Source organism: Melanerpes formicivorus, unplaced genomic scaffold, assembly GCF_026170545.1.
Source record: "Melanerpes formicivorus ecotype bairdi unplaced genomic scaffold, bMelFor1.0.p_v2 SCAF_8, whole genome shotgun sequence".
In the NCBI taxonomy this organism is placed as follows: Eukaryota; Metazoa; Chordata; class Aves; order Piciformes; family Picidae; genus Melanerpes; species Melanerpes formicivorus.
The window spans coordinates 24,594,679-24,608,881 of NW_027142360.1; the positions used below are offsets into that span (position 1 = coordinate 24,594,679).

The window sequence follows — 14,203 nt, forward strand, 5'->3', positions numbered from 1 at the left end:
AGAGTCACTGGGCATTCAACAGTATGGCTGAAGAGCACAATTTAACTGCTAGGTTAGGGGCTTGTCATTATTGCTGGGCTGGAGTGGAAGAAGCAAAGCCTAAGCAGGGAGCAAACATTCCTCCTCAGCTTCCTCTGCTTACTAAAACTGCATTCCAGTGTGATGGAAGCAATGAGGAGGTGCTAGAGGTCACAGCTAGGGAGATGCCCTGCAGTGAGACAGGACAGAGTTACAAGAGAAATACAGCCAGCTCCCTTGGGAGTCTGGGACTGAGTGTGACTGGAGGGTCTTTCACCAGGGGAGACAGGGTGCAGCTTGACAGGGGTGAGGCCCAGGGGTATTGGGGTCCTGGTGTGTTCCTGACAGGGAGGATGGGCATGCATGCTGGTCTCTGACTCAGTGAGCCAGATGTTGGGCTGGACTCCTTGGTGAGGGGGAGTATGTTTGGCTTTCCCCACTTTGGTTTTGGACCCCTTGGCCAGGGGTGTCATAGTCTGTGCCAAGGCCATGTAGCTATTAAGCTCAGCTATCCAAGGTACTCATATTTGCTATAAAAAGCAGGATATTTATTGTTTTCACTGTGACCTACATAATCTCTATGTAGAGATGTAATGATTTACAACTACTTTTATCATCACAGCCCATTTTAAAATGATATGCAACAAACATTTCAGCAAGTGCCAGCACATTTGATCCGTGGTACAACCCAATACAAACACAGAGGGTGGAGCTGTTACTCCATACAGACCACACACCTCAAGCCAGCTGCAGCAAGAGCAAGAAATGACCTTTTCTCCTTCAGAAAACAATATACACAACCAGCATACACATAATCCAGTTTCACAAAGCACTTTAGGGTTTAGTGACTGGGCTGATCCCAGTTCAAAAGGACTTTCCTCTGCTCCCCTGTCCCATCTTCTCAGCTTTCAGAAAACACCATGAGTCCTATAAAGCAGTTACCAATGACAAAGCTTAAAGGCTACAATTAATTTACATCTTTCAAATGCTGCAATACTACAGTTTGCCCACTGAAGGGTATTTAAAACATCAGTGGGTAACCCTTTAAGCCATAGCAATTTTTACACATTAAACCCTGGCATCTCAAGCATCCAGACATGGCTGAACATCACCAGCAGCAGCTGCAAGGCAATGCTCTTCCCTGCTCAGGTTTTCCACTGAAACACAACACAAGAAGTAGCACTGAGTATAGATTTACCTTGATAAAATTATCTGAGCAAAGAGAAAATGGGTTTAAGATTCTTATTACTGCTGCACAAAGGTGACCCAGTTCCAGAGAAAACTATTTTGCTCCACAGAATGACAGGAGAGCCTTGAGCTCACCAATGGATTACTTAACAATCAGATTACCTCACTGCATGGCCCAAACTTGTCTTACTCTTCTGCTAGCTTTAAAATGTAACAAAAGTGCTTCACTTTCCCAGGAGCAGAAGGAACTTGAGATATTCTATAGCAAAGTCTACAGAGTTAAAACAAGTCTTTAAAGAAAGTGCACTGAGAGTGGTTTTTCCTAACAAACTGAAGCACACAGAGAAGTTAAATCAGCTTTTGAAGTTATCACCAGTGGTCCTGATACAAGACCACATCATAGTTCATGCTCTTCAAGGAAGCTCTTAGGAGCATTTAATGATTTTTGAAATCATTTCAAAGGTTCCCAGTCACAATGAGGCCATAAAATGTAAGGTACTTTTATCATGAAATAGATTTAACACCAAAGTACTTTTGTACAAGTCTTTTATTTAGACTTATGGGATTTGACTTTCCTGTATGATGCAGGGAGCTACCAACCACTCTAAAAACATATTTACTGTGGGAAATGGAGCAGGATTAGATTTCTCTCCCTATTTTGAAAGGCGGCAATTCTAAGTCTCAGCTTTGCTCGTTTAGCATAACCATCTAAAATCCTGGAGGTTTGGAGGGCTTTCCCAGGGGGTGAGAAGCACAACACTGTGTAAAATGGTAGCAAGAACAAATTCCAGCAAAGATGCAGGGGTCAGTGTATCTATACTGCTCCAACAGTGCCTACTCTGATTGTTCTTTGGACTCTGAAGGACACAAGAGGAAGGAGTGGTACAACACAGGTGAATGCCAAGCCAAGTTCAATACCATCAGCTCACATGCTGTAAGGCAGCATATCCAAACAGCTTTGCACACTTCAAGCTCCAGCTCTACCCAGTGAGCAAAGTAGTACTGGATGTGGTGAACACTTAATGGTCTATGAGGCACCTTCTGGATTATTCTCAAGGTAATTATCAGCTGGGGGCTCTTGAACAGGCAAAAACACAGAAGGCAGCATGCTCATCTTTCTGTAAAAAGATGAAAATATTCTGGAAAAAGCAAATTCATTGCCTTAAGGGCAACAAATGTCTCCTCTTGCATGCCTAGAAGCCTGGATTTCTTCACATGAAGGCCCAGAAAGAAAAAAAACAAACAGAACACAACCCAATAAAAAAAGGAGTCTGGCTTCCTGCTCTGCACAAATACATGGTTCAACCAAAACTCGGGGTTAAACTCATTCAGATGCTATCACCTGCCCCTCCCCACCCAAACAGAAAATTCAAACTACGGAAGTACAAATGTGTAGGGAAAAGCTGGCAAGTTTGTCAAGAAGCAAGCCGTTTGTTTAGCTTACTGTGAGCTGCAGTAAGCTGCTAGTGGTCAGCTGTATTTGAGACTCTTTATTAACATCAGCCTGTCTTTTGTTAAGGTAGCAGCTGCTATTTAATTCCACAGTAAAACCAAAAGGACCAAGTTCTTTGGTGTGGTTCAAAGCCCAGCAGAAGCAGAAATTAGTCAAGTAAGCCTAAGTTAGTTGGGATGACCACCCCAAAGTAGAAACAGCTCTATTAGGGGTAAGGTTCCTTTAATATCTCTACTGAGAACACCAATATTATGGCCAGGATGCTCTTACCAGTCTCATTTCAGCCCCTCTACACCAACAGCTTATTAAAGGCAAATAAAACAGTGGACTCAAAGTGCATAAAATTGCAGTTAAGTTTCTGCAGTTCTGCAAGGACAGGTTCTTGGCACTTCCCTGGAAACAGTGAAAGCCTTTTCGTTACGATTCTTTCACGAATTCTCTAGTTCATAAAGTGCAGAATAGGTTAATTGCGTTACATTTTTTTTGGGGGGGAGAGTAGGGAGGAGACTATCTGAGGTATTTGCTGCTAGGATATGAAGCTTACTTACATATGCAGTAGTAAACAGACACTAAGCACTCTGTTTCTCATTTATTTCAGGCAATGACAGTGATAGAATTTCAACCCTCGCGTGAGCTGAGGGCACAGCCAATAATGACATCATAGAGAGTTTGCTTTCTACATAGACAAATATATAAAAGTTTCATGAAACTCATCACTGGGACAGCCAGAATAGTCAGTCCATCAGCTGTCTATTCAGTTAGACCAAGCTTCTTCTTCAGAGATTCTGGCATTTCAGGTGGAGGTGGACGAGGAAGTCTGAAATAGACCTTGACAGAATCATAGATGAACCACTGTAGTGCAGTCAGGGTACCGATCATGATGATACGGGCAAAGAGACCTTTCCATACACCTGGGGAGCAAAGCAAAGCAGGAGCAGGGTTAAGAAGCCATGAAAGAAAGAAGAAATCCTCCCCAGAACACCACACACATTTGATCCAAAGTACATGAAAGAATTGATGTACCTCTGAATCCAAGCCTCTGGAGAACCTGTGAGGCAGAACTGCCCTTTTCTTTGTTCAACACAGACACCACGGAGTCAGCAGGATGTGAAACAATTGCACAGAAGACACCAGCTGAAACAGTAATTCCACATTAGTTCTGCAGTGCTTTACCTGTACCATTACTGCACAGACCAAGTACAAGCAATTCAAAACACACCCAATAAATTGCACATACAGCAGGTAGCTACTTATTATTGGATGTCAATATCAGACACCACCTTGATTCTGCTTTTGCAGCACCTCTTCTGCTAAAACAAAACTCCTGATTCCCTGGATCCTGAAAAGTCACCTTTTTCCCCTTCTCTCAACCTTCTGCAGCCTAGCAAAGCTGCAAGTTTTTCCAATGCAATCAGCTGCAGTTTTCAAACTTGGACATTTAACATTAGTAACACACACTAACAATTCAGAGTATTCTCTTACTACAGGATCCACCATTCTGATTTTCCACTTACAGAATGAACAGGTTTTTTTCTCCCCCCTGCACATTTTGAAGTTACAAGTAAATTCCCCCATTCTAGTTACACCCTTCTGAAAAGGGTCATGCTTCTAGTATTGTGGGAATCCATCAATGAAGTGCAGGACAAAGATTCCTTACCAATATAGCCTGCAACAAATGTGACTACCAGCTGTTCTCCTTTCGTACATTCACTTCGTGGCTTGGGCACAACATACTTGTAGAGAGCTTCAACAGTACGTTCAAAGCAGGCAAATTTCATCATTGTGTATGGAATCTGTCTCATCCACAGTGGGGCAACACCTTTATAGAAACTGAACCAGAGCAGAGACAAACTCAGCTTCATTTTCACCAGTATTTCAGGCACACATTTCTATCTTGGGAAAAAAACCAGTTAGCTTGTTGCTATCAAGAACACAACCTCTAAATACTGATAGTAAGGCTGAATAGTTTCAATACCAATAGAACAGAAATGTTAAGATTTATTAGTAGTCCCTGAGGGCTAACTTCAACCAGCAACACAAATCAGAATTTACTTGATACCTAGTGGCACACAGCTTTTTGGTAGTGACTTTTCAGATTAGAATGCTTTGCAGCAATGCAGTGCTGAAGGTTAAGCATGTCCTGGGCTGTGTCACAAGAAGCATGGCCAGCAGAGAGGTGATTCTGCCACTCTGCTCTGGTGAGATCTCACCTGCATGGAGTACCAAGTCCAGCTTCTGTGATACTCAACACAAGAAGGGCATAGACCTAATGAAGGGTCCAGAGAAGGGACGGAATACCTCTCCTATGAGGATAGGCTAAAAGGGTTGGGGCTCTTCAGGCTTGAGAAAGTGCCAGAGAGACCTTATAGTAGCCTTCCAGTATCTGAAGGGGATGAAAGCTGGGGAGGAACTGTTTACAAGGGCTTGTAGTGATAGGACAAGGGGCAAAAGTTTTAAACTAGGGCAAGGTAGATTTAGATTGGACATCAGGAAGAAGTTCTTTAGCATGAGGGTGGTGAGATGCTGCAACAGGTTGCCTGGGCAGCTGGTGGACACCCCATCCCTGGAGACATTCAGGATCAGGGTTGATGGGCCTCTGAGCAAACAGCTAATTGGGGATGCCCCTGCTTACTGCAGTGAGGTTGGACTAGAGGACTTCTACAGAGCCCTTGAACTCAGTACATTCTACGATACTACAAGTGCAATAAGGGTGATGTCTGCATACCAGCCAAGTCCTGATAGTGATAAATGACTTGTTACAGCCACGTCTATCAGAACAGAAAGCTAACATGCAGTTATATTACTCTTACATGCCAATGACTCAAGCATCTTTGACTGTACAACCAAAAAGTTGCTGAGTATCTCTGACTGGAACTGCTAGAAACTGAAGTTATCCAGCAGAACTCAGCACAAAGATACTCACAAAGATGGATCTAAGGAGCATGTGGAATTAGTAACATCAGGGAATCCGTGATGGAGTGGCTGTTATTAGCTTGACATACAAAGAACAGGAAGTATTACAAGCTGAAGCCACAATTAGTTTTAGGAAGTTTTTCATTGGGTTAAAATACACAACATCAAGACCCTAAATAGAAACTACACCGAAGAGGTACTCACGCCCAGATGCCTTCTTCTCCAAACATCTTTGGTACAGCCTGCCGCAGGGTGTTAGCGTACCCAGGCTGCGTCTGAATGCGAACTTTAGCAGCTTCCATTGGAGCCAGGGCAATGTCAGCAAAAAACTCTGCACTGGCAGATGCAGCTAAGTACAGCGAGGTGCGCCACATGTATGCATTCTCCTGAAGGGAATGGAAGCACAGGGTTTTGTTAGTGAATCCTGCTTCTGTGATTCCTCTCAGTGTTGTGCAGCAGACGCACAGCCTCACGTCAGCCGCCTAAGGCTTACCTCTCCCAGCATGTTGCCGTACAGGATTTTGAAAACTTCATAGAAACCAAATTTACAAAGCCCCTGCATGGAATAGCCAATAAAGGTTGGAGCCCATCCTTTAGCCAAGCCACGAACGCCATCTTCCTTGACTGTCACTGAGAATCCATTGAAGATGCTCTTGTATTTTTGTGGATCCACCTAAAGAGAGCAGGAAGTTAATTGTTTGATACAGTACCATTTCTCTTCTCACCCCCTCACTCCGAAACAAAATTATTTAAATTCCTCATACAGCAGGCTTCCTAAGGTTCCCTGAACAGACAATGCACTCACCACAAGGTTACACCAGTGTAACTTTAACAGTTGCTGGCCAGCCTCAAACCCTCACTTCCTGTAATAGTCAGCATGCTCCTCAATACCCAGCAACCACCCAACTGTGTGAATTTTGCTTTACCTTTATTCTCCAAATCAACAATCTGACTTTCTGTATTGACAAGAGTTCATGAACTCACTGTTCCAGCAGTGACAGTAGTATACTGCTATAATTACATTCATAGTGAGTCTTTAAAAATGTGACAGCTTCTGTCAGCAATCTCAACCCCTCTACGTGTCACACCTAGGGACACTCAGGTGTTGTCACAAAGCACACTTGATGATTCACCTGATCCCTAATCAGAAAAGGTTATTTGTCCACTGCTAGTTTGATCCCTCCACACAGTCAGATTAAGACAGATGGAGCTAAGTAGATGAAAGAGCACTCAAAATTGTCTATGCTTGTACTTTGATGTCACAGTAAAGGCTACACACAACTCATTTTCTGCACACAAAACTTGGAAGTTTTCGCTTGTAATTTCACAACTACAAGACCACCAACCTGAGTAAAATTTCTTTCATGTGAGATGAAACCCATTTAACAGAAATTCTCAAACAGGTCATTCTGACATCCCACTGTTACTCCTGCTATTTGGCATCATCCAACATTTCAGAGAATAAGGAAGACAAAATCAGAAGTCAACCAAAGCTTTCAGACAGGCATGCCAGCTTGCAGTGACTGATGTTCTACCTTGCAGTCTAACAACAACCTACTAGAGAACTATTTCACCCAAATAAGTCAATTTTAAAAGATTCTGAATTTCAGAAAATTGAATGCTCACTTGGGCACTGTAAAATTAAACTGTGTTCATGTCAGAACCATGCTTAATTATCATCTATGTAAAAGCTGACCTCTTAAAGAGGCAATTACTTTCTTCCTGGAGGACCTAGAAAGGATTAGTAACATACTCTGTACTGGATGTGTAAAGAGGGAGATGCTGACAGGTTTTACAAAGTCACACCTGGAATACACATGGAACCCTCCTCTTGCACCTTCCTTTCAGGGCTGGAGAGGGGAAATTCACCACCCTTACCACATCAGAAGCCCAGGGCTAACAACACAAGCTGAGCATACTTACCAAGCAGTTGTAGCCTGGGAAGTATGAGGCCTTGCTCTCACTTTTATATGCAGCACTCTGTACTCTCAGGCCTTCAGCCTGTTAATCCAGTCTGCAGTCAGGTTAAGAACTGTTTGGGATGCTACATCCTCTTTAGCCATGCTCAATCTCCTCATTCTCAGGAAACTCAACCTTAGGCATGGGTAGACAAGCTACCAATCTTGGATTTTTAAGTCCGTAAGAATAGGAGAGTCCACTTAAGCTACACTGTCAGAAATAAAACACTCAGCTGACAAGTCTTCCCTACTACCAGACACAGGGAATTCCCAAACAGCTAGCCTGGTCTCAATGCAAGGTTTCCAGAAAGCAGCATGTTGCCTCCACCCGATGCACCTCACATTTGCCTAATGCATTACAGAATTACGAGTCTCAGACCAGAATTTGAGGTGTTCAGGTATGTGCAAAAGCCTCTCTTGCAAAGAATGCTAAGCAAAGGCCTTCCAGAACAGCATAATTTTGAAGAGCATCACATGCAGTAGACCCCAGTGTTGACTAGTAGGTCTGACTAATTCATAGTTCCCTCCTAATTTCAGGAGTTCTATCGTTGCAAAATTGCCACTTTTATGATCAGTGTCAGCCTGTGCACTAGTTACTCTATTTCCTGAAGCCTGGAAGCGTGCTCCGTTCTTGAGGCACAGATTTGCCTGGGTAAATCCATGAGTATGTTTTCCTCCATGGCTGTTCACTAGATGACTTTAATAAGGAAGATGGCATTGCAAAAGGCAATACCATTTCAAGTTTTACCCATTTAAAGTGGCATCCTTAGAAAGTATCCAAAGAGAAGCCATGCACTGATATCCACAATATTAATAGATCAAATCCCACATGCATGTCACTTCAGCCTAAAAAACTTAGATCTTCAAAATATTAAGGATACTATTTCTTTTCTTCCAAAGCACATAAGTAGTGCCAGACAGCCTAGCAGCCAGAGAGTAACATTGTGCTAGGTGCCTTTTAGCAAATAGTTAAATGTGGCCTAAATACAGTAAAGTAATTAATTCAGGGTGTCCTAAACACCTCTGCTTCTCTTGAAGTCTCACAGTGGACGTAATAAAATCACAGCAGACCAATAAACTTTGTTAGTCTTATAGCAGACTCAAAACATCATTCAAGTTTACTGCCACCCAGAAAAGACTGCATCCCTGCTGTAAACTCTCAAAATGCTGGCTTGGTAAAGAAAAAGGTGTAAGAAATGTTGAAGTTAATACAAACCTGCATACGACATTTCACTAAATCCAGAGGTACAACAGCAGTGTGTGTCAGGCCACAACTTAGGACCCCACCAACGCCACAGAGAGCATAAAACTTGAGCGAGCCATATTCACAACTGTATTCTGCAGCAAAAAATAAAGACACACCATGCTTTTACATTAGCTCCATGCATTGTTGGACAGTGATGTCCAGGGGATGGTTTATGCCTCCAGTTCATTAGTAGATTAAGTATACCACACTGAACATGCTTTGCCAATGTCACAACACACCAGCATGCAGAACAAACCTGCATTCTGCATTTAACCAGGTCTAGGGGAACCAGTGCTGTATGTGTTGTTCCACAGCTAATAATCCCACCAAGGCCACAAAGTAAAAAGAATCTGTTTGAGCCATATGCACAGCTGTACTCTAGTTAATTGAAAATAAAAACACGTATGTATGGTCAATCATAAAAGGCAACAAAGATCAGAAAAACAAAACTGACTTAGTGCTACCTTCTCAAAACTATTAAACTGAAATAATCTCCCATGCTATATTATTCAGCCACAGTGTTATACTCAAATAATTCCTTGCTTTAAATTAACACTTTCTGGATTGACAAGATTTTATTCTAAGCCTCCAAGATGAGTTTGTTCTTTTAGGACAACAGTGTAAGACACAGTTAAGGTTTAACTCACAGCACCTAAAGCCATGGAAATTAATCCCTGAAGCTGCTAGCAGAAATCATGACCCTAAGCTGTAATGCCCAACGTTTTCTTCTATCAAGGAATTAAGCAAGAATAGTGCTTCTCTAGTATTCTGGAGACAAAGCTTCTTTGTTTAAACATTCTGTGATAGTGCAACTTCTGTATTTAAGCAGAGATCATAAAGTTCTGAGAGATCAGATGTGAACATCTATTTATGTAAATTCAGATTTTTTTTTTTACTTCTTTATACATTTTAATTCTTTCAACCACAGCATCTCAGATTTATACATCTAGTGTTTAATTAAACCACTGAATGTTACCGACCATCACACCTGACACTCAAACACAGTTCATTAATGAATACTTTACATCACATTTAATCAAGGGATACTCCATTTGCACTGTTCCATACAGTGCTATGTATAAATCCAGTCTCAAAAGAGTGAGTTATTAATTTTCATGAATGCCAATAGAGCAAAATTACTGGAGCTGAAAAACGAGGCTCTTGTTTCCCTCTTCTGTTTTTGAAGCAGCCACAGGGGGTATGACTGTGTGCAATCAGACAACACTCAAGTTTACAGTTACAAGGTAGCAGCCACAGTTATGCTGCTACACTCAGCATTTTAAACATATAAGCAAAATTACTATACTTAACAAGCATAGAGAAAACAATACACTGTACAGAAAATACTCCCTAGAGCAGAAAGGGATAATAATGTAGGTTCTTTTGCCGTTAGATCTAGTGGCACTGCTTCAACATAATGGACATTAAATGATTTACATCAACTTACTAAGAGCTACCTCCATAAAACCACTAATCAAGACAGCAAAAACCTATCTTATTCAGAGCTCCTTGGCTGGGTCTTTTTGCTTCCTGAATAAATTAATTTATGAACATCAATTATAACAGCATCCACAGAACACCAGTTACACCAGCAAGCTCATCCAGCTCCTAACTTTGCTGTCATTAAGGGAACTTCTTCCTCAAAATATTCCTGATTTTACATTCACAGTTCTCACCTTACTCTTCAAAATTAATTGCAACAATAAAAATGTAGTTTTTAAATACCAAATCACAAACACCACATTAAGTCTAAATTCAAAGCAAGAAAGCAGTTAACAGCATAATGCACGACCTCTGAGAATTTGAGATACTGTTCCTAACTGTAGATATGCTGGTCCAGGACTTGCATATCCCTCTAAAACAGCTTTGTTATGCTAGCAGATTTGCAAGATGTAGTCACTTGCCAAAAGAACCGCTTAAACAAACACAAACAAGGCTTTCTATGCAGGTAAATCGAAGAACAGACTCCAGGTGTTTATTACAGGGCAGCTCCGTCTAGGTTTATCTGTGGCCTGCAGTAGTTACCACGCTGCCCAGGTATCTGAAGCATTTATTCAAACTCTTGTTTTCTCAATTTAGTATAAGCTGAGGAGTATGACAGATGTCTGTAGATGCCACAGAAAATTAGAGCTTTATGTATTGCTTGTTACTATATTATTCAAATTGATCTGTCAGCTAGCTGTTCAAGAACAGTAGTTAAGAAAAGCAAGCCAGTATCCATTAGGCTTGAGCTATTTACAGCTACCTGAGGTTCACAGTAGTATTGCAGTATCAGAAAGAAAAGACATAGTAGATTCCAGACTTTCTATTTCAGAATTAATCAAATTTCCTAAAAACTGTTACCTAAAAAGAGAGCTGGCTAAACATGTAGTACAAAGGGCAAGAGAGTTATTCCAATACACCTGGACACTGACTTCAGACAAACATCCTCAAATTGTTCAAATATGAACATTCACCACAAAAACATCTGTTCTTCTTAGCAGCGACATCACAACGATTTCATTTCTCTGCTACCAATCTGACAGGTTAACAAGGACAAATTCCAAGAGCTAATCATAAAACACTTTGTTTCTGAGCTGTGTCACGGTTGATGCCCTGAGATGGACTCAAAAGGTCTTGTGGTATGTACTGACTTTGTGTGACCTTGAATAAGCTCAGATATCTTCTGCAACGTGTTACTCTCCCAACACAAAGGCCAGAGAACCAACTAGATGTGAAATAACCCACACAGCAGAAAACACTACAAACACTACGGAACTCTGGTCACCTTTGACCACATCTGCCTACAAATAGGATGAAGATTAAGCATAATGCTTTGAAGAAATAACTGCACCTAGTCAATATATTTAGCACACCAAAGAGCTATTTTAAGGCTTTAGTTAGCTAGCAACAGGATTATGACTACATTGAAAGGCAGAATTATTTTCCTGAAAACTTAATGAAGTCCAACACCATGTTCTGCCTCTCACATACTCTGTGAATGTTTGTGCTGCAGCACTACCATACCTCAATAATCACAGCTCTTCAGAAGAGCTGTCCTGCTGAACTTCATACTCTTATTTTACTTTCACAGGAAAAGCAAAAAGCTATTTTTAAGTAATTAAAAGCTTAATATAATTACTGTGGGGTTTTTTAACCTCTACATCTGCTCTTAGGAGTCATCAGTGTCTGACCTTTGCAAGTCAAAGTTCTGAGAAAGCACACAGGAAGCACTTGCACTGAAATCTACAATGCATCACTTCATCTTAGCAGAGCTACTTGGTGTGTACCCCACAACTGCAAAAGAAACCAAAAGAAGCCCCAAACAAAACCCAACCACGAAAATCAGACCAGTTGTAGGCACCTCTAATACACCTGGATGTTCAGATGTTCCCCTGCAAATAAACAGGGGAGAGGAAAGAAAAAAGAGAATTATTCTGGAAGAGATGCTCTTTCAAATCCATCCAGATGCAGATTCTCTACGGAAGAAAGTACAGGCCTGGAGCCTCAGTCCCCCGAGGCTGCAGGCCCAGCAAAGCCAGGAAAAAAGCACTCTCTCCTCCCCAAGACAGACTCTGTCAGAGGTCACTGTGATTAATTTAAACCAGAACCTCCCCGTTCCTTCTGCTGGCAACCCCGGCTCCCTGCCGCTACTCCGCACACCCGCACTGGGAAGCGGAAGAGGCTGCCAGCACCTCCCCCGCCCGTGCCCTTCCTCGTCCTACAAGCGGGCGCATAGGCCCAGCGCCTGCTCCTGCTCGGCCCGGCCGAGCCCAGCGGAGCGCGAACCTTCTCTCGTTCACCCCTGGGCACAGGCCCAGTTAAGCTGGGCCAGCAAGGGCACCGGTGCCCCCACCGCCCACAGGTCTCGCCTCCACCGCGACCCCTCCCTTCCGCTCTCACCTTCAGCGGCGGATGCGGCCGCCAAGCTCCGCCGCGTGGTGGGAGCCTCCGACGGCTCCGCGCGTTTCCTCATCCCATCCTGAGCCAGCTGGAAGTGCGGCGCGTAGAAAGGGTTGAGCCGGGCGAGCGGCACGACCGACGAAAACATGGCGACCTGAGTGGGGCGAGAAGAGCGGAGAGGCGTGGGACCGGGAGGCCCGCCACAGGCCCGGCGGGATGGCCCTGCACCACCAAAGCGGTCCGTCGCCCCGGGGCGAGAAGCAAGTCCTGCCAGGCAGGCGCCCTCGCGCCGCCCCGACTCACCTCCTAAGATGGCGGCAGCGCTGGACCGCTGCTCGGGCGGCAGCTGCGAGAAGAGGCTGACCGCGGGCCCGGCGCCGTCACTTTGTCCTTCGCCGACGCGCGGGGCGGAGCCGCAGCCCAACAAGCTGCAGGGCGATTGGCGGAGGCGCGCTGCGAACCGCCACCATGGCGCACACGTAACGGGGACTAACGCCCTGCCGCCCTCACGCCTGCGCGGCGCGCCCCCGAGCTCGGGGGGAGCGCGGGCACCTTCTGGTCCCGGGGTCGTGGCGCCCCGTAGGGGGAGGCAGGGTCTCGACTGGCAGAGATCCTATGGACAGGCCCGTGTGAGTGTGCAGCCTGCGTTCCACGGCTGCCCGTCGGCTCACGGGCCGGTCAGCGGCTGTCCTTGCTCATGTAGAGGTCAGGCTGGCATCGCAGCTACCCCAGGCCTGAGAAAGTCGGTAACTTTCGAGGGGCACCTGGACAGTCAGAGGTCGAGCAGCTCACCCTAATGGTGATAAACACTATGCCTTCCTCGTCTTTACCCGTCTGTGGGTGCTTGCCCATCATCTCAGAGGTTTCCTGCAGCCTTTAGGCAGCCGTGTTGGAGCCCTAGGTAATGTCAAACTAGACACACCCAGGTACTAGGGCACGTCACCCCTGGAACAGGAGCCTGCCCTTGAGTCACACTCTGCAGCAATTTGAATCTCACCCAGTTTCTAAGAGGAGTTTAAATCCTCAGTATCACCTGATGCCAGCTCTGTTCACCTGCACTTGGGTTTACCTTAACCAGAGTTCCCTCCTCTCACCAGGCTCCCACCACAGCACAGCAACCAAGCAACATCAGAAGGTGGGCACCAAACAACCTTGGCTGCAGCCTCTACTGCTGAATTTCACCTTTGGAGGGCAAGCTTGCAAAACATCTTGACATGGGCTATGCTACAACACCTGCAGCTGCTTAAAGAATTGCTAGTTAGTGGTTTGTTCAAAGCAGAATGTTATTTAGCACAGCAGCCATGCTTGGCCTTAAGTACTGCAACTCAGAGTGTGATTTCACCCATTTTAGTGATTTTAGAGTACAAAACTGGTGCAACCACAGTTCAGCTCCAGCTGTGACTCCTGGGCATGGAGCCATAATGTAACCGATAGCAGACCAGCACTGCCACACAAGAGAAACCCCCTCGGTTGGTGCAGTACCCAAGCTCCCCGCAGGATGACCTGCCACACCAACCTCAAAGTTTGGCTCTATTTGCTGTATTT

General features: G+C 44.2%; 1 protein-coding gene and 1 non-coding gene across 3 annotated transcripts; both read right to left on the bottom strand.

Annotated features, from left to right (window-relative positions):
• Positions 1 to 1,735: 1,735 nt before the first annotated feature.
• Positions 1,736 to 13,064, bottom strand: SLC25A3 (solute carrier family 25 member 3). Of its 2 annotated transcripts, none has more exons than XM_068142768.1 (8): positions 12,962 to 13,064; positions 12,659 to 12,812; positions 8,747 to 8,868; positions 6,066 to 6,245; positions 5,777 to 5,958; positions 4,317 to 4,489; positions 3,683 to 3,793; positions 1,736 to 3,570 (listed from the first exon to the last, which is right to left on the bottom strand). In XM_068142768.1, the coding sequence occupies exons 2-8, from the start codon at positions 12,804 to 12,806 to the stop codon at positions 3,410 to 3,412; spliced, it is 1,077 nt and encodes a 358-aa protein (XP_067998869.1). In that variant the 5' UTR covers positions 12,807 to 12,812; positions 12,962 to 13,064; the 3' UTR covers positions 1,736 to 3,409. The 2 variants fall into 2 exon arrangements, with proteins under 2 accessions (XP_067998869.1, XP_067998870.1); XM_068142769.1 differs by lacking the exon at positions 8,747 to 8,868 and adding an exon at positions 9,033 to 9,154.
• On the bottom strand, positions 5,372 to 5,606 carry LOC137443301 (small nucleolar RNA SNORA53). Its single transcript, XR_010987857.1, has one exon. It is a non-coding gene; the product is annotated as a small nucleolar RNA SNORA53 (small nucleolar RNA).
• Positions 13,065 to 14,203: the final 1,139 nt, after the last annotated feature.

Bases quoted from the DNA above. Each gene is read 5' to 3' on its own strand.
- SLC25A3 (XM_068142768.1), bottom strand. From the start codon at position 12,806: ATGTTTTCGTCGGTCGTGCCGCTCGCCCGGCTCAACCCTTTCTACGCG. The intron at 6,246-8,746 runs GTTTGTATTAAC...TGCTCTCTTTAG, and splicing joins TAGTGAAATGTCGTATGCAG to GTGGATCCACAAAAATACAA. The intron at 5,959-6,065 runs GTAAGCCTTAGG...CATTCCCTTCAG, and splicing joins ACGGCAACATGCTGGGAGAG to GAGAATGCATACATGTGGCG.